The 17,663-nt window shown below is 37.7% G+C and overlaps 1 protein-coding gene across 3 annotated transcripts in view; it reads right to left on the bottom strand.

Moving 5' to 3' along the window:
* Positions 1 to 11,505: 11,505 nt before the first annotated feature.
* slim (scruin like at the midline) overlaps positions 11,506 to 17,663 on the bottom strand; it is a 48,558-nt gene continuing 42,400 nt past the window's right edge. The window contains exons 8-9 of one of the 3 annotated variants that reach the window (XM_070101028.1): positions 13,777 to 14,017; positions 11,506 to 11,756 (exon numbers count right to left, since the gene is read on the bottom strand). In XM_070101028.1, the coding sequence (XP_069957129.1) occupies positions 13,787 to 14,017 (231 nt within the window). In that variant the 3' untranslated portion in view covers positions 11,506 to 11,756; positions 13,777 to 13,786. Of the gene's footprint in view, positions 11,757 to 13,776; positions 14,055 to 17,663 lie in introns of those variants that run through there. The other 2 variants (XM_070101031.1, XM_070101030.1) reach the window with 2 other exon arrangements.

Here is a 17,663-nt window from a genome sequence, read left to right on the forward strand (position 1 = left end):
TGAAGCTAAGGTCACAAGGGCTTCAAAGACTAACCCAAAAGGGTTCTTTCAGGTATACAGAAGTAAGATTAGGAACAAGATTGGCCCACTTAAGAGTAACTCTGGTCAGATCACTGACAGTGATAAGAATATGTGTGAAATTCTAAATACCTACTTCCTCTCAGTTTTCACCCAGGAAAATACTAGCGATATTCCTGAAATAATAGATTATGTAGAACAGGATGATAATAAACTATGTATGATTGCAGTAACTAGTGACATGGTCCTCAGACAAATAGAGAAACTAACACCTAACAAATCCCAAGGTCATGAAGAACTGTTTGCAAGGGTGTTAAAGGAATGTAAAGAGGAACTTAGCATACCTTTGGCTAATCTTTTTAACATGTCACTACAAACTGGCATAGTGCCTGATAAGTGGAAAATGGCAAATGTAATACCTATTTACAAGGCAGGTGACAGGCCCTTGGCTTCGAACTATAGACCAATAAGCCTACCTCCATAGTGGGAAAATTTATGGAATCAATAATTGCAGAAGCAATTCGTAGCCATCTTGACAGGCACAGATTGATTAATGAATCTCAACATGGTTTTACAAAGGGACATTCCTGTCTTACAAATTTACTAACTTTTTTCATTAAGGTGTTTGAGGAGGTAAATCATGGTAATGAATATGATATTGTGTATATGGACTTCAGTAAGGCTTTCGATAGAGTTCCACAACAGAGGCTATTGAGGAAACTTAATGCACATGAAATAGGAGGAGAAATTTTTTCCTGGGTAGAGGCATGGCTGACAAATAGACAGCAGAGAGTTTGCATAAATGGGGAGAAATCAGAATGGGGGCACGTCACAAGCGGTGTTCCTCAGGGGTCAGTGTTGGGCCCGTTGTTGTTCACAGTTTACATAAACGACATAGATGAGGGAATAAATAGCAACATAAGCAAATTTGCTGATGATACCAAAATAGGCCGTCCAATTCATTCTAATGAGGACATTAGAGCACTCCAGGATGATTTGAATAGACTGACGCAATGGTCGGAGAAGTGGCAGATGCAGTTTAATATTGACAAATGCAAAGTTCTAAATGTTGGACAGTTAAATAACCATGCCACATATAAACTAAATAATGTAGCTCTTAATACATGATTGTGAAAAGGATTTAGGAGTTCTGGTTAGCAGTAACCTAAAACCAAGACAACAGTGCATTAGTGTTCGCAATAAAGCTAACAGAATTCTTGGCTTCATATCTAGAAGTATAAATAATAGATGTCCTCAGGTTGTTCTTCAACTCTATATATCCTTGGTTAGACCTCATTTAGACTATGCTGCTCAGTTCTGGTCACCGTATTACAGAATGGATATAAATGCTCTGGAAAACGTACAAAGGAGGATGACAAAGATGATCCCATGTATCAGAAATCTTCCCTATGAGGATAGACCGAGGGCCCTGAATCTCTCTCTCTCGAAAGGCGTAGAATTAGGGGGGATACGATCGAAGTGTATAAATGGAAAACAGGAATAAATAAAGGGGATGTAAATAGTGTGCTGAAAATTTCTACCCATGACAGGACTCGCAGCAATGGTTTCAAGTTGGAAAAATTCAGATTCAGGAAGGATATAGGAAAGCACTGGTTTGGTAATAGAGTTGTGGACGAGTGGAACAAACTCCCGAGTACAGTTATTCAGGCTAAAACCTTGTGTAGTTTTAAAAATAGGTTAGATAAATACATGAGTGGGTGTGAGTTGACCTGACTAGCTTGTGCTGCTGGATCTGGTGCAGTGCTCCATCCTTGAGTGGAGATGACCAGGCTGGGTGGGTCATTGGTCTAATCCGGGGGGGAAACATGGACCTGCTCCGCTTGGGTCAGTAGGCCTGTTGCAGTGTTCCTTCTTTCTTATGTTCTTATGTTCACTCTAAAAGCCTTCTTGCTCATCCGCAATCCTACATTCTGTCTTACTACTAATTATCTCGATAATAACCCTACTGTACACTTTTCCTGGTATACTCAGTAAACTTATTCCTCTATAATTTTTACAATCTCTTTTGTCCCCTTTCCCTTTATATAAAGGGATGATACATGCTCTCTGCCAATCCCTAGGTACCAACAACAGTTAATGAGTTGATGAGTTAATGAGTTGACACAGACATGAACTTAGTCACAAATTATTATTATAATCATAACTAAGTGCTAAACCCATAAGGGTCAAACAGCACTTCACTCAACCACAAAAATATTACAATGTAGTTATGAGTACTGCAGATTACAATACACAGCATACAGCAACATACAGGTATGGTTGAATTTTGACAAGGTGGTTACAAGTTACTGTATTTAAATAGACAAAGGCAGGGTATTTTTCCAGAATGGATGGTAATGTGCCACTGTGGATAAAATATAATTTCATTTCTTGAATATTTATCAATGAGTCTTCTCAGAGTTTATGAATTTTGTGCATTCTAGCACATAATGATGCAGTGTATGACAATAGTTGCTCTAGCAAAGTTTACATTTGGTTGGAGTCTACATTAGATGATGGTAAAAACTTCACTTGTAGCCCAACCAAAGTTGAGCATCCAAGACCTGTGGATTCTGTTGAATGTGCTCTAGACACGTGGCTCCTCTTCCATGATAAAATGGTGATAGATGGTCTGACTGGTGTCAATCTCCCTCCCTCAATCTCCCTCAAGGTAATGGCATCACGCTGAAGCTCTTTTTGTTATCATACTCAAACTTTTAATCTATTCCCTTCTTGAAGGCAATATATGCCTTAACCAATTAATCAGTTTTACAATACTTTTGAAGGGAATCTAATAAGGGTGTACTGTGACTCCAATTCAAACAAACCGGTGTGTGGCTTCTATAATCATGTCACTAAGCCCATTGGGGTCATAGTGCTTAGGAAATGGAAGGTAATCAGGTTTGATTCCAGGAAAGAGCTTGAAGACCTTGGATCAAGAGTCCTTCACTGAGTGGTAATATTAGTAGGAAATAGCAGGGTGAACAATATTGTGAATAGGTGGTTGTGGGATAGCATCTAGATGTAGAGCTGTAGAACTATATTCCAGAACTGAAGTAGAACTTAAAAAAAAAAAGAGAGAGAGAAAAAAAAAAAACTTGCCATATCTTAAAACTTGTTTTTCAAAATTACATTTTTTTTTTAACAGCTCAAGTCAATTAACCCTTAAACGGTCCAAATAGATCGACGTTCAAATCCATAGTGCTCCAAAAGTAGATGTATGTTTTTTTTACATATTTTCAAATATAAAAAAAAAAAAAATGTAGATAAAAGTTTTTTTTACACATTTTCAAATGTAAAAAAAAAAAAAAATGATGTACATTTTTTTACATTCAAATGTTGAAAAACATATATATATATGTTTTTTCAACATTTGAATGTAAAAAAATGTACATCATTTAAATGGTCCAAACGTATATACTATATACGTTTGGACCATTTAAGGGTTAATACAATAACCACCAGTAATATACATTTCTTTAACCAATATAGCCCATATTTTCAAGTATGTACATTATTATTACACTTTGGGGGAAATACTAAATTCATAGAGATCATAGAGCACATTTGCAAGTACAATATTGTAGCTACAGTGCTTAGTCATTTACTGGCTTTAGGCATTATATATTGAGTGTACATTATATAGTATCTGACACACTAACCTTATTGGTAAATGCAGTTATGAAATGCATGAAAAAAATACAAATTTGCTTTTGTATATATCAAAGCTACTTTTACCATTACTTTACATCTGAAATGAAATAATTAAACTGATTACAATAAAAATGCAATCAGTTCTGAATTTGAGTGTCGGAAGTGTGAATAAAATGTTGGTATTTAGTAATATCAAATGTCAAAGTGTTTTTCGTATTATAGTTGGTGTTTATTTTACTCAATGGGGTCTAAATGACAAAAATATGCCTTGATGAGAACTAGTCAAATGCATTAACATTGAAGCTTTAATGACACGATTTTGCTCCATTCATCCTGCATGGGTGAAACATCATCAATAAAGCTTCTATGTAATTTTGTCTCGTACCGTTACCTACCCTGAAATTTAAATTACATTTAAGCTTGGCCAAAATGGTCTGCATAACTATAGGCTTTCTGCATGCACAACTACATGTCACTAATCTCTGTACAAACATTTTATCATGCTGAAATAAAAATTATTATTACAGAATGAGTAAGTGCATAATACCAGTACATATATGGATAAAGGTTGTAAAGTTGAAAGATGTTAATGATCAGTATTATTACAGAACAGAAAATATTGTCAGAAAATGCATTAACATGACAGCTTTGTAATTGTTGGTTAACAATGCTTCTAGAGAGAATTCATAGAATTCATCAGAATTTTACCTTACAGGTGTCAACAACATTTTTAACGATGGGTACTGTACTTAAATTACGAGAGTTGGTACATGAACACTAGGAACACAGACGACTTTCCATAAATATGCTGCTAAAAAGAATGAAATGGAAAAATGTCCTGTTACAAAAAACACTGCAATGTACTATGACTTTTTCTCGGAAAAATTAAATGAAGAAGTTTGAAGTCATCATATGCTAAATTACCGTGAAATGCCAGCAAAGAATGGATTGACTTGAGCATTTCTGAAATGGCCACAACTTACACATATAACAATCTCCCAACTAGGGAGATGCTTTAATGCCAGTACAAGACTCTTGGCTCAAGGAAATTGCATCAACCTTATCATTCTTAGATTGAATCTGATTGTTTCCCTGTTTCCTACACTATGACCCCTGCAGGTTCAGTGCTTTTCCTATTAACATATTTTATCTGGGCACCTCTGCAAAGACAGTGATTATGTGTGAATGAGGTGAAAGTGTTGAATGATGATGAAAGTATTTTCTTTATGGGGATTTTCTTTCTTTTTGGGTCACCCTGCCTCGGTGGGAGATGGCTGACTTATTGAAAAAAAAAATATATATGTATATTTTAAAAAAGGGAACATGATAATGCATATTAAAAGGAAATTATATTGTATATACTATTCAAGGAAAATTCCTCTACTATGGTCAATTGCAAACTTTATTTGAAGTTACATTAGGGATTCTGCTTACAATATATTTAATATGCAACAGTTATTTTAGCTAATGTGCCTGTATTACATAAAGAATTATTAAATTGTTTGGCCTTCAACTGGTTTATCAAATACTGTACCCAAGATACTTGCATGAATTGAACATCCAGTAGGGATTTGGTAGTTTTTGTGAATAACTTGATAATGATATTTGCCAAAACACAGTATTAATTACAGCTTGAGATTATCCATTATTATGATTATAATAATAATTATTGAGATTATCCAAATATTGCCAATCTTGGCTTCCAACATGGCAGCCAAGATTAAAAGAAATGCCAGGTTGTAATACTTTAGCAGTGTGTGTGTAATGAGCCCAAACAATGTTCTAACAAACCACCCCACAAAGGTGGTTTGTTGAGGACAGTAAGGGCTCTTGATTCAGCAAATCAGATCAGACCTCTTCTTCCTTAAATCATGCCTCATTGCCTCCTAGTTTTCGAGGTGCTCCCCCTTCCCTAGAATATATGTATGGTTGGATGATTTGTAAACACGTGGAAGAATTACCAGATACACAGCAAAATAAACATTTCTAAACCACATCTATTTTCTTTGGCTGAACTTTTCCAATTAAATCACTGTCAGAAAAAATAATGGTGAAAAGAAAACTGCAGGTACTAGATCTAGTGCCTGCAGTTAACTTAAGCACTAGATCTAGTGTCTAAGTTAACAACAGACCAAATATATACTTTTGCTGAATTGCCTAATAATGCTGATTTACCAGTGAGCAATTTAAAACTTTAAAAAGATAATTGCATATGAAGTGTAAAGTGTTTAGAACGTCTTTTTTAACAATATTGCTATCTGCAACTTTGCAAAGACTTGGAACCTAATTTTCTTGGCAGTACAGGGATCTTTGCTTTTCCTTGGACTGAACTTGATTACCTCTCTTGCAGTATGACCCATATGGGCTTAGTGCTCTTCCCTCATCACCCTACTTCCCTCATAAATCTGCTATTGGTATCATGTTTAAAATTCAACCTAAGGGTATGTTGGATTTTCATATAAGAAAATGAAACAGTTAGGTTTCATTGTCTTTTTTTTTTTTTAAAACAGGTCAGTGGCTCACACTTTATAAGAAAACTTTTTTCTTTTAAATGATAACCATTCAAACAAACCTTAGATGGTTACAGCATTTTAAAAGGCTTTCTCGACTATCAGTACAATAATATTTTTTTATTTTTTTATTATCACACTGGCCGATTCCCACCAAGGCAGGGTGGCCCGAAAAAGAAAAACTTTCACCATCATTCACTCCATCACTGTCTTGCCAGAAGGGTGCTTTACACTACAGTTTTTAAACTGCAACATTAACACCCCTCCTTCAGAGTGCAGGCACTGTACTTCCCATCTCCAGGACTCAAGTCCGGCCAGCCGGTTTCCCTGAACCCCTTCATAAATGTTACTTTGCTCACACTCCAACAGCACGTCAAGTATTAAAAACCATTTGTCTCCATTCACTATCAAACACACTCACGCATGCCTGCTGGAAGTCCAAGCCCCTCGCACACAAAACCTCCTTTACCCCCTCTCTCCAACCTTTCCTAGGCCGACCCCTACCCCGCCTTCCTTCCACTACAGACTGATACACTCTTGAAGTCATTCTGTTTCGCTCCATTCTCTCTACATGTCCGAACCACCTCAACAACCCTTCCTCAGCCCTCTGGACAACAGTTTTGGTAATCCTGCACCTCCTCGTAACTTCCCAACTACGAATTCTCTGCATTATATTCACACCACACATTGCCCTCAGACATGACATCTCCACTGCCTCCAGCCTTCTCCTCGCTGCAACATTCATCACCCATGCTTCACACCCATATAAGAGTGTTGGTAAAACTATACTCTCATACATTCCCCTCTTTGCCTCCAAGGACAAAGTTCTTTGTCTCCACAGACTCCTAAGTGCACCACTCACTCTTTTCCCCTCATCAATTCTATGATTCACCTCATCTTTCATAGACCCATCCGCTGACACGTCCACTCCCAAATATCTGAATACATTCACCTCCTCCATACTCTCTCCCTCCAATCTGATATTCAATCTTTCATCACCTAATCTTTTTGTTATCTTCATAACCTTACTCTTTCCTGTATTCACCTTTAATTTTCTTCTTTTGCACACCCTACCAAATTCATCCACCAATCTCTGCAACTTCTCTTCAGAATCTCCCAAGAGCACAGTGTCATCAGCAAAGAGCAGCTGTGACAACTCCCACTTTGTGTGTGATTCTTTATCTTTTAACTCCACGCCTCTTGCCAAGACCCTCGCATTTACAATAATAATTATATACTTTCTAGGAGCTAAACCCATATGGGTCACATAACGTTCAACTATCAATATAAATATCTCCCAGCCATAAGTTCTTAACCCTTCAACTATTTCCAGCATATCAGTATACAGGTGATGACTGTCCAATGTAATGATATGCACAATTTTCTGTGCCTTCAAATATGCCTCTGCCAATAACTATGACCTCAGCCCAACTGTTTGGGTCTCCTAAAACCTCTTCAGCCTTTGAAAAATCTAAAACCAGACAGATCCATGTAGTGCATAAGTATCAGTGCCTAACTAGCATAAGTAAACAATCAAATCAGGACCTGTTGTTCCACCACCAGCTTCCCTACCAGCAAACAGTGTGTGCAAATAGCACAAGGATGACTTATTCATTCCAGATTTATTATAATTTCATGATACTAACAGTGGAATCAGTTGAAAAGCACACTTTGTAGATTTAACACAGGATAACCCAACAGTCAAACACTGACTTATTTCCATGTTTCGATGAGTATTACATCTCAAAATAGTAATTGTAATATCATAAGATTTTCTTGTAAATATATGTATTACAGTAGTCTTGAAGGCACACAGGTGTTATGGACACAGAAATTGCATTGTTTATACAGGATAATTCAATAAGGTCAGACGATGTGATTTATTTCCATGTTTTGAGGCGTACTATACCATGAAACAATTGTAATAGGTATTCCTTGTATACATTGTTAGAAGAATAAAGCAATAAAAAACAATTATTTGCATCAATATATAATGTATACTCCAAGTGCAACAATGTTGGGCTATGCCTTTTAAATTACAATTTAATTAAATTTATAAATATTTCTTATGAGCCATACAAATTATAGTAGTTATACATTATCAGATTATATCTGTATTATAGTAGTAGGTTGGTAGACAGCAACCACTTAGGAAGGTACTACCGTCCTACCAACTGAGTGTAAAACGGAAGCCTGTATTTGTTTTACATGATGGTAGGACTGCTGGGGTCCTTTTTCTGTCTCAAACATGAAAGATTTCAGATACATCTTGCTACTTCTACTTACACTTAGGTCACACTACACATGCATGTACAGTACATGTATATGTACACACACACTCATCTGAGTTGTCTTTGATTTTACCTTAATAGTTCTTGTTCTTATTGTTTTTCTTTTCATATCCATGGGGAAGTGGAATAAGAATCTTTCCTCCATAAACCATGCATGTTGTAAAAGTCAACTAAAATGCCGGGAGCAATGGGCTAGTAACCCCTTCTCCCGTATAACTTACTAAAAAGAAAAAGAAGAAAACTGTCAAAGTGGGATGTTTGAATGTGCTTGGTTGTTGTGTGAATGATAAGAAAGAGATGATTGTGAATGTTATGAATGAGAAGCTGGATGTCCTGGCTTTAAGTGAAACAAAGCTAAAGGGGGTAGGAGAGTTTCAGTGGGGAGAAATATATGGGTTTAGGTCAGGGGTTTCAAACAGAGTTAGAGCTACGGAAGGAGTAGCAATAATGAAGGATAAATTATGGCAAGAGAAGAGGGAATATAAATGTAAAAATTCAAGGATTATGTGGAGTAAAATAAGGGTTGGATGGGAAAAGTGGGTTATGTTTATGCACCTAGGGAAGAGAGAAGTGTGGAGGAGAGAAAGATATTTTGGGAAATGTTGAGCAAGTGCATGGGTAGTTTTGAACCAAGTGAGAGAGTACTTGTGATTGGGGATCTTAATGCTAAAGTGGGTAAAAATGTTGTGGAGGGAGTAGTAGGTAAATTTGGGGTGCCAGGGGTAAATGAAAATGGGGAGCCTTTAATTGAACTATGTGTAGAAAGAGGTTTCGTAATAAGAACACATATTTTATGAAAAAGAGAATAAGTAAGTATACAAGGTATGATATATCATGTAATTAAAGTAGTTTGTTAGATTATGTATTGGTGGATAAAAGGTTGATGGGTAGGCTTCAGGATGTACATGTTTAATAAGGGGCAACAGATATATTGGATCATTATTTAGTTGTAGCTTGCATAGTTCCTTTATATAAATGGATGGGGGACAACAAGAGATTGTAAAAATTATATGGGAATAAGTTTACCGAGTATACCAGGTAAAGTGTATGGTAGGGTTATTATTGAAGGAATTAAAGGTAAGACAGAGGGTAGGATTGCAGATGAGCAAAGAGGCTTTAGAGTGGGTATAGGATGTGCAGATTAAGTGTTTACATTGAAGCATATATGTGAACAGTATTTAGAAACAGGTAGGGACGTTTTCATTGCATTTATGGATTTAGAAATGGCATGTGATAGTGGGGCTAGGGGAGCAATGTGGCAGATGTTGCAAGTGTATGGAATAGGTAGTAAGCTACTAAATACTGTAAAGAGTTTTTATGAGGATAGTGAGGCTCAGGTTAGGGTGTGTAGGAGAGAGGGAGATTACTTCCCAGTAAAGGTGGGTCTTAGACAGGGATGTGTAATGTCACCATGGTTGTTAAATATATTTATAGCTGGGCTTGTAAAAGAAGTAAATGCTAGGGTCTTTGGGAAAGGGGTGGTATTAAATTTTGGGGAATCAATTATGAAATGGGAGTTGACACAGTTACTTTTTGCTGATGATACTCTTCTTATGGGAGATTCTAAAGAAAAGTTGCAAAGGTTACTGGATGAGTTTGGGAGGGTGTGTAAAGGTAGAAAGGTGAAGGTGAACATAGATAAGAGTAAGGTGATGAGGGTATCAAATGATTTAGATAAAGAAAAATTGGGTATCACATTGGAGAGAGGGAGTATGGAAGAAGTGAATGTTTTCAGATACACCTACCATCCGACTTACGACCGAGTTCGGTTCCGAGAAACCGGTCTTAAGTCGAAATGATCATAAGTCGAACTTTACTACTGAATATCAACAAAACATTTTTGTAACGACTTTATTTTATTGTTTTATTTTGGTATTTCATGTTTTACTTTACTTTTTATGTTGTTAGTACTGTATTTTATACTGTAAGGTTTAGGATAAACACTGTGTAGAACACAAATAGTTGCTTATTTCCCAGAAATTTGGCATAAAAAACACGGTCGTAAATTGAGTGGTCGTAAGTCGGATGGTAGGTATATTTGGGAGTTGACTTGTCAGCAAATGGGTTTATGAAAGATGAGGTTAACCATAGAATTGATGAAGGAAAAAAGGTGAGTGGTGCATTGAGGTATCTGTGGAGACAAAAAACTTTATCCATGGAGGCAAAGAAGGGAATGTACGAAACTATACCGGTACCAACACTCTTTTATAGGTGTGAAGCTTGGTTTGTTAATGCTGCGGCGAGGAGGTGGCTGGAGACAGTAGAAATGTTGTGTCTAAGGGCAATGTGTGGTGGAAATTAGGAGGTGGTGTGGAGTTCCTAAAAATATTAGTCAGAGGGCTGAAGAGGGGTTGCTGAGGTGGTTTGGTCCTTTAGAAAGAATGGAACAAAGTATAAAGAGTTGGAGAGCATATAAATCTATAGGTAAGGAAGGTGGGGTAGGGGTCATCCTCAAAAAGGTTGGAGGGAGGGGGGTAAAGAAGGATTTGTGGGTGAGGGGCTTGGACTTCCAGCAAGCGTTAGTGTGTTAGATAGGAGTGAATGGAGACGAGTGGTTTTTGGGATCTGATGATCTGTTGGAGTGTGAGCAAGGTAATATTGTGTGAAGGGATTCAGAGAAACTGGTTAGCCAGACTTGAGTCCTGGAAATGGGAAGTACAATGCCTGCACTTTCAAGGAGGGGTTTGGGATATTGGCAGTTTGGAGGAACTTCTAAACTGTCGTATCTGATTGCCTCTGCAAAGACAGTGATTATGTATGATTGATTGTGAAAGTGTTGAACGATGATGGAAGTATTTTTCTTTCTTTTTAGGTCACTTTGCCTAGGTGGGAAATGGCTGTGTTAAAAAAAAAAAAATTGTTTTATAAGGCTCAGAAGAAAGTCAGTAATTATGCAAATGTATTTTGGGCAAACTAGTCAACAGACTTAAATATAGTACCTTTATTTAGACCTAGTATTAACTGAAGTCATTACAGCTTGGGTAATACATTACAATCATAAGTACAATGAGAAGATACAAATAAGGAATCAATCAATTACAAATAAATTACACAGGTTCAATAACCTGCATTTTATGGAGTGGTTAAATTGAGGTGTTGAAATCAAAGCATGAGAATTTACATCTACTATCTTAAGAAACTAGTGCACATACATGTACACAAATATGACCACACCAAATACAAATATTGTAAATCGTAACAGCAGTATCCATGTCCAACTTCATACACCTTCATAATCACGAAACTTGGTTTTCCATTGTCCTCTATACCTGCAACGTCCACACTGAAAAAATTAAATATTACTTATCATAAAGGCAGTATCAAACAATTTAGATAAAGAAAAATTGGATATCAAATTGGGGAGGAGGAGTATGGAAGAAGTGAATGTTTTCAGATATTTGGGAGTTGACGTGTCAGCAGATGGATTTATGAAGGATGAGGTTAATAATAGAACTGATGAAGGAAAAAAGGCGAGTGGTGCATTGAGGTATATGTGGAGACAAAAAACGTTATCTATGGAGGCAAAGAAGGGAATGTACGAAAGTATAGTAGTACCAACACACTTATATGGGCGTGAAGCTTGGGTTGTAAATGTTGCAGTGAGGAGGCGGTTGGAGGCAGTGGAGATGTCCTGTCTAAGGGCAATGTGTGGTGTAAATATTATGCAGAAAATTCAGAGTGTGGAAATTAGAAGGTGTGGAGTTAATAAAAGTATTAGTCAGAGGGCTAAAAAGGGATTGTTGAGGTGGTTTGGTCATTTAGAGAGAATGGATCGAAGTAGAATGACATGGAGAGCATACAAATCTGTAGGGAAAGGAAGGCAGGGTAGGGGTCATCCTTGAAAAGGTTGGAGGGAGGAGGTAAAGGAGATTTTGTGAGTGAGGGGCTTGGACTTCCAGCAAGCATGTGTGAGTGTGCTAGATAGGAGTGAATGGAGACAAATGGTTTTTGGGACCTGATGAGCTGTTGGAGTGTGAACAGGGTAATATTTAGTGAAGGGATTCAGGGAAGCCAGTTATTTTTATATAGCCAAACTTGAGTACTGAAAATGGGAAGTACAATGCCTGCACTTTAAAGGAGGGGTTTGGGATATTGGCAGTTTGGAGGGATATGTTATATAACTTTATATATGCTTCTAAAATGTTGTATCTGGGTGCCTATGCAAAAACAGTGATTATGTATGAGTGAGGTGAAAGTGTTGAATGATGATGAAAGTATTTTCTTTTTGGGGATTTTCTTTCTCTTTGGGTCACCTTGCCTCGGTGGGAGATGGCCAACTTGTTGGGAAAAAAAAATGTGTCTATTAAACTTCAAAGTTTCCAATCATATCTCTTATATTATATACAGTATGTACTGTGCATTGTGAACAATTTGTAGGAATTTACTTCTGTAAATTTATGACAAATTAGCTCCAATATGTAATTTATATACGAAGCATTGCATGGCAGCAAAGAATAATCACCACCAAGGCCAAAATCTGTGTTAGTGAAGGAAGTGATTCCTTAATGTGTTGTCTGTTTGTGGGAATATGTAGATATTGTCTTCTGTGTCTTTAAGTTAGGCCCAAGCCTCATAATGAAGTATGGTAGCTTAAGCTTCATAGCTCCAATCTCACCCCCACGCACCTGGGTTTTTTCTCTACTGCATGAATTTGGTGATTATTCTATTCTGTGGCACAATGCCTCATAACTGCATCAAATATGCTTAGCAACAGAATAAGAAAGGGTTGGAAAGAGGGGGTAAAGGAGGTTTTGTGGGTGAGGGGCTTGGACTTCCAGCAAGCGTGCATGAGCGTGTTAGATAGGAGTGAATGGAGACGAATGATACTTGGGACCTGACGATCTGTTGGAGTGTGAGCAGGGTAATATTTAGTGAAGGGATTCAGGGAAACCGGTTATTTTCATATAGTCGGACTTGAGTCCTGGAAATGGGAAGTACAATGCCTGCACTTTAAAGGAGGGGTTTGGGATATTGGCAGTTTGGAGGGATATGTTGTGTATCTCTATACGTATATGCTTCTAAACTGTTGTATTCTGAGCACCTCTGCAAAAGCAGTGATAATGTGTGAGTGTGGTGAAAGTGTTGAATGATGATGAAAGTATTTTCTTTTTGGGGATTTTCTTTCTTTTTTTTTTTTGGGTCACCCTGCCTCGGTGGGAGACGGCCGACTTGTTGAAAAAAAAAAAAAAAAATAATTACAAGGTACTTCAATTGAGTAGGACCCTTCATGGGCTTATGCAATACAAAATGTTAATGCTTTCCTATCATCATCACTACAGCTATTTTCTCACCCATCAACTTACCAAGTATTTTTTATCCATAGGCAGGTGTCTGATGCTGCAAACTTTCCACTATGTACTGAGGAATACCCATTTGAAGAAGTGTTGATGGTGGTAAGCTAGGCAGGTTGGGAGTGTAATGGCAGAGTGCCTCCCAGCATATATCACGAAGTTTTCCTACATTGAGCCATACTTTAGTCACTCTCGCAGTGCGTTTATTGTCTTCGAGATTTTTGACTCCTCCAAACATATACATACATCCATCCTGAAGACAAACAATTTCCATGTCAGTATACTGGACTCTGTAAGATGCATTATTTTAAATTAATATTTTAGTCATCTCATTAATTTTATATATTCACAACAAAATATGCAATTTCAGTCATGTAGTTTTTCATCTGTAAATTATTCATATCATGTGTTATAGATGCTTTCTAAAGTAATCCCCAAATCTATAATATTCATAATTCCATCTACCTTTTTTTTTTTTTTTTGTTTGCACACTGGCCGTCTCCCACCAAGGCAGGGTAACCCAATAAAAAGAAAAACCACTTTCACCATCATTCAACATTTTTACCATCATTTACACATTATCATTGTTATTCCTGTAAAATAAACCTCATACTGTATACTGAAATATGTGGTTTCTTGGTTTCATCTTCCTATTTATCCTATCTTCCTATTTATTATGAAATTAATTTAATAACAAAATTAATAATAATAATAGATCCAGAGGTGCTGACTCCCTCTTGGGTTTGGAGGAAAGAAGTGAGTGTGAAAATGGAGACCTTGGTATACATAGACAAGGTGACACCCAACTGCTGTGGCAAATTTCAACAATGGTCTGCACTGCTAGTGCCAGCAACTGAGAATGGGAGCAGATTCTGAAGAGTACCTGCCAGTCAACTGATGCACCTCTTTCCAAACTACACAGAGAGGCAATGGAATTAACAGTAGACACATTAACTAGCCAACAAAAACATTTTGCTACATGTATAACTGGAAGGGTAAATGCCCTCACCTGTTTAAAAGCAATGAAATGGTTGTTGGTTCTGTTGTAATAGTAGGAGTCCCACACAGAGCATTACAATCGCACTGCATGAGCAATGTCAGACCACCCAGGTACACATTTCTGACAATGCCTACTCAAGTTTCGGTGATTACTAAGCATTGCTACAGTATGAAAAGAGGTGGTAAAAAGGTGTGACAACTTGTTGGAGGAAGACATAGAAGGGGAAACATCAAGATAAGAAGTATGGCATGAATAAAGTGCCCAATCTGCTTGCTGAAACTGCCAACTGGAGCAACAAAGGGGTTGGGCATAATAATGAGAAGTAAGGAGAAGAGGGAAATGATCGCTGTTATGATCAGGTACTAAAGATCATTAAAATTCCAACATTACAGAAGAAGAGCATATAGAGACATCCACACAGGAAAGAGAACGAGTGCAAAAATCTAAATGAGTAGGGATGCCACTTTTTTAAACATGAAGAGGGAGAAAAGTGAGAAAAGCCTCTAACTGGTCACCTTGAAAGTCAGAGTGAGACCCTCTCCAGAGCAAATGATGAACATTAAAATCACTTAATAAAAGGATGAAATCAGAAAATGGATAATGGGCGAGAAGAGGAAAAGATAACATGAGCAGACTGTGTTACCACTTGTCTAAATATACAGAGGCCGCAGTATAATGAAGCAAAATGCAAATGGAAAGCTGAGAGTAAGAAATAACACTATGCAAGAAGTGCACCATTGTTCAATGTCATTGGAAAAGGATCACTGAGATTATAATAAAACACAGCCAGAGATAGGAAGACCAACAGTGGTGTGTAGTTTTGGTTCTTATAAAGAGGTATAAATAAGGAAAACTAGGAGAGCAACACTCAGAGAGCTCTCCCCCTCCAATGATTTCCCATGTATCCTCTGGTTTTTCACTACAATTGCAATAAAGTCATTATCAGAAAAAAGAATGAAACTGGCAACAGAAAGGAGGCAGTGGTTATGGGCTAAGATGGCCAGTAAAGTCAATGTATGATGGTAGTGAGAAGGTAGATACAAGTGATATGTGTGTAGTCCCTAAAAGAAAGACACTGGTCAGCAAGTGTAGGGGTTTGTGAAGGGTGAGAATGTGAAGATAAAGGAAGCAGGTCATTGTCCATCATAGGTTTTGTATCCTCAATAAAAGCTGATATGGCCTCAAGAAGCATGGGTGGTGAATGTTGCAACAAGAAGCTGGAGGCAGTGGAGATTTCATGTCTGAGGGCAATGTGTGGTGTGATTATGCAGAGAATCCATAGCTTGGATATGTGAGAGTGTGGGGTTACTAATAGTAGTATCCAGAGAGCTTAATAGGGGTTATTGAGGTGATTCAGACATTTAGAGAGGATGGAACAAAACAGAATAACTTGGAGGGTGTATAAATATATAGTGGAAAGAAGGCAGGGTAGGGGTTGTCCTAGGAAAGGTTGGAGGAAGCAGGAGCATGTTATATAGGAGCAAGTGGAGGAAAGTTATCATTATGATGTGCTGTTGGAGTGTGAGAAGGTAACATTTATGAAGGGATTTAGGGAAACCAGTTAGACAGACTTTATTCCTGGAGGTGTGAAGTACAGTGTCTGTACTCTGAAAGAGGGGTGGAGATATGCTGCATCGTCACCTCTAGATTGAATGACGATGATGATGAAAGTGTTTCTTCTTTTTGGGGTCACCCTGCCTTTGTTAAAAAAAAAAAATGACAATCAAGTAGCAGGATGTCTTAATAGGCAGATGGAGTAGAGATTTTTTTTTTTTTTTTTTAACAAGTTGGCCGTCTCCCACCGAGGCAGGGTGACCCAAAAAGAAAATACTTTCATCATCATTCAACACTTTCACCTCACTCACACATAATAACTGTTTTTGCAGAGGTGCTCAGAACACAACAGTTTAGAAGCATATACGTATAAAGATACACAACATATCCCTCCAAACTGCTAATATCCCGAACCCCTCCTTTAGAGTGCAGGCATTGTACTTCCCATTTCCAGGACTCAAGTCTGGCTATATAAAAATAACCGGTTTCCCTGAATCCCTTCACTAAATATTACCCTGTTCACACTCCAACAGATCATCAGGTCCCAAATACCATTCGTCTCCATTCACTCCTATCGAACACGCTCATGCACGCCTGTTGGAAGTCCAAGCCCCTTGCCCACAAAACCTCCCTTACCCCTTCCTTCCAACCTTTTCAAGGACGACCCCTACCCCGCCTTCCTTCCCCTACAGATTTATACACTCTCCATGTCATTCTACTTTGATCCATTCTCTCTAAATGACCAAACCACCTCAACAACCCCTCTTCAGCCCTCTAATACTTTTATTAACTCCACACCTTCACCTAATTTCCACACTCCGAATTTTCTGCATAATATTTACACCACACACTGCCCTTAAACAGGACATCTCCACTGCCTCCAACCGCCTCCTCGCTGCTGCATTCACAACCCAAGCTTCACACCCATATAAGAGTGTTGGTACTACTATACTTTCATACATTCCCTTCTTTGCCTCCATAGGTAACGTTTTTTGCCTCCACACATACCTCAACGCACTACTCAATTTTTTTCCTTCATCAATTCTATGATTAACCTCATCCTTCATAAATCCATCCGCCATCTGAAAACATTCACTTCTTCCATACTCCTCCCCAATTTGATATCCAATTTTTCTTTATCTAAATCATTTGATAACCTCATCACCTTACTCTTTTCTATGTTCACTTTCAACTTTCTACCAAACTCATTCACTAACCTTTGCAATTTTTCTTTAGAATCTCCCATAAGCACAGTATCATCAGCAAAAAGCAACTGTGTCAATTCCCATTTTGTATTTAATTCCCCATAATTTAATCCCACCCCTCTCCTGAACACCCTAGCATT

Source organism: Cherax quadricarinatus, chromosome 75 (assembly GCF_038502225.1).
Source record: "Cherax quadricarinatus isolate ZL_2023a chromosome 75, ASM3850222v1, whole genome shotgun sequence".
In the NCBI taxonomy this organism is placed as follows: Eukaryota; Metazoa; Arthropoda; class Malacostraca; order Decapoda; family Parastacidae; genus Cherax; species Cherax quadricarinatus.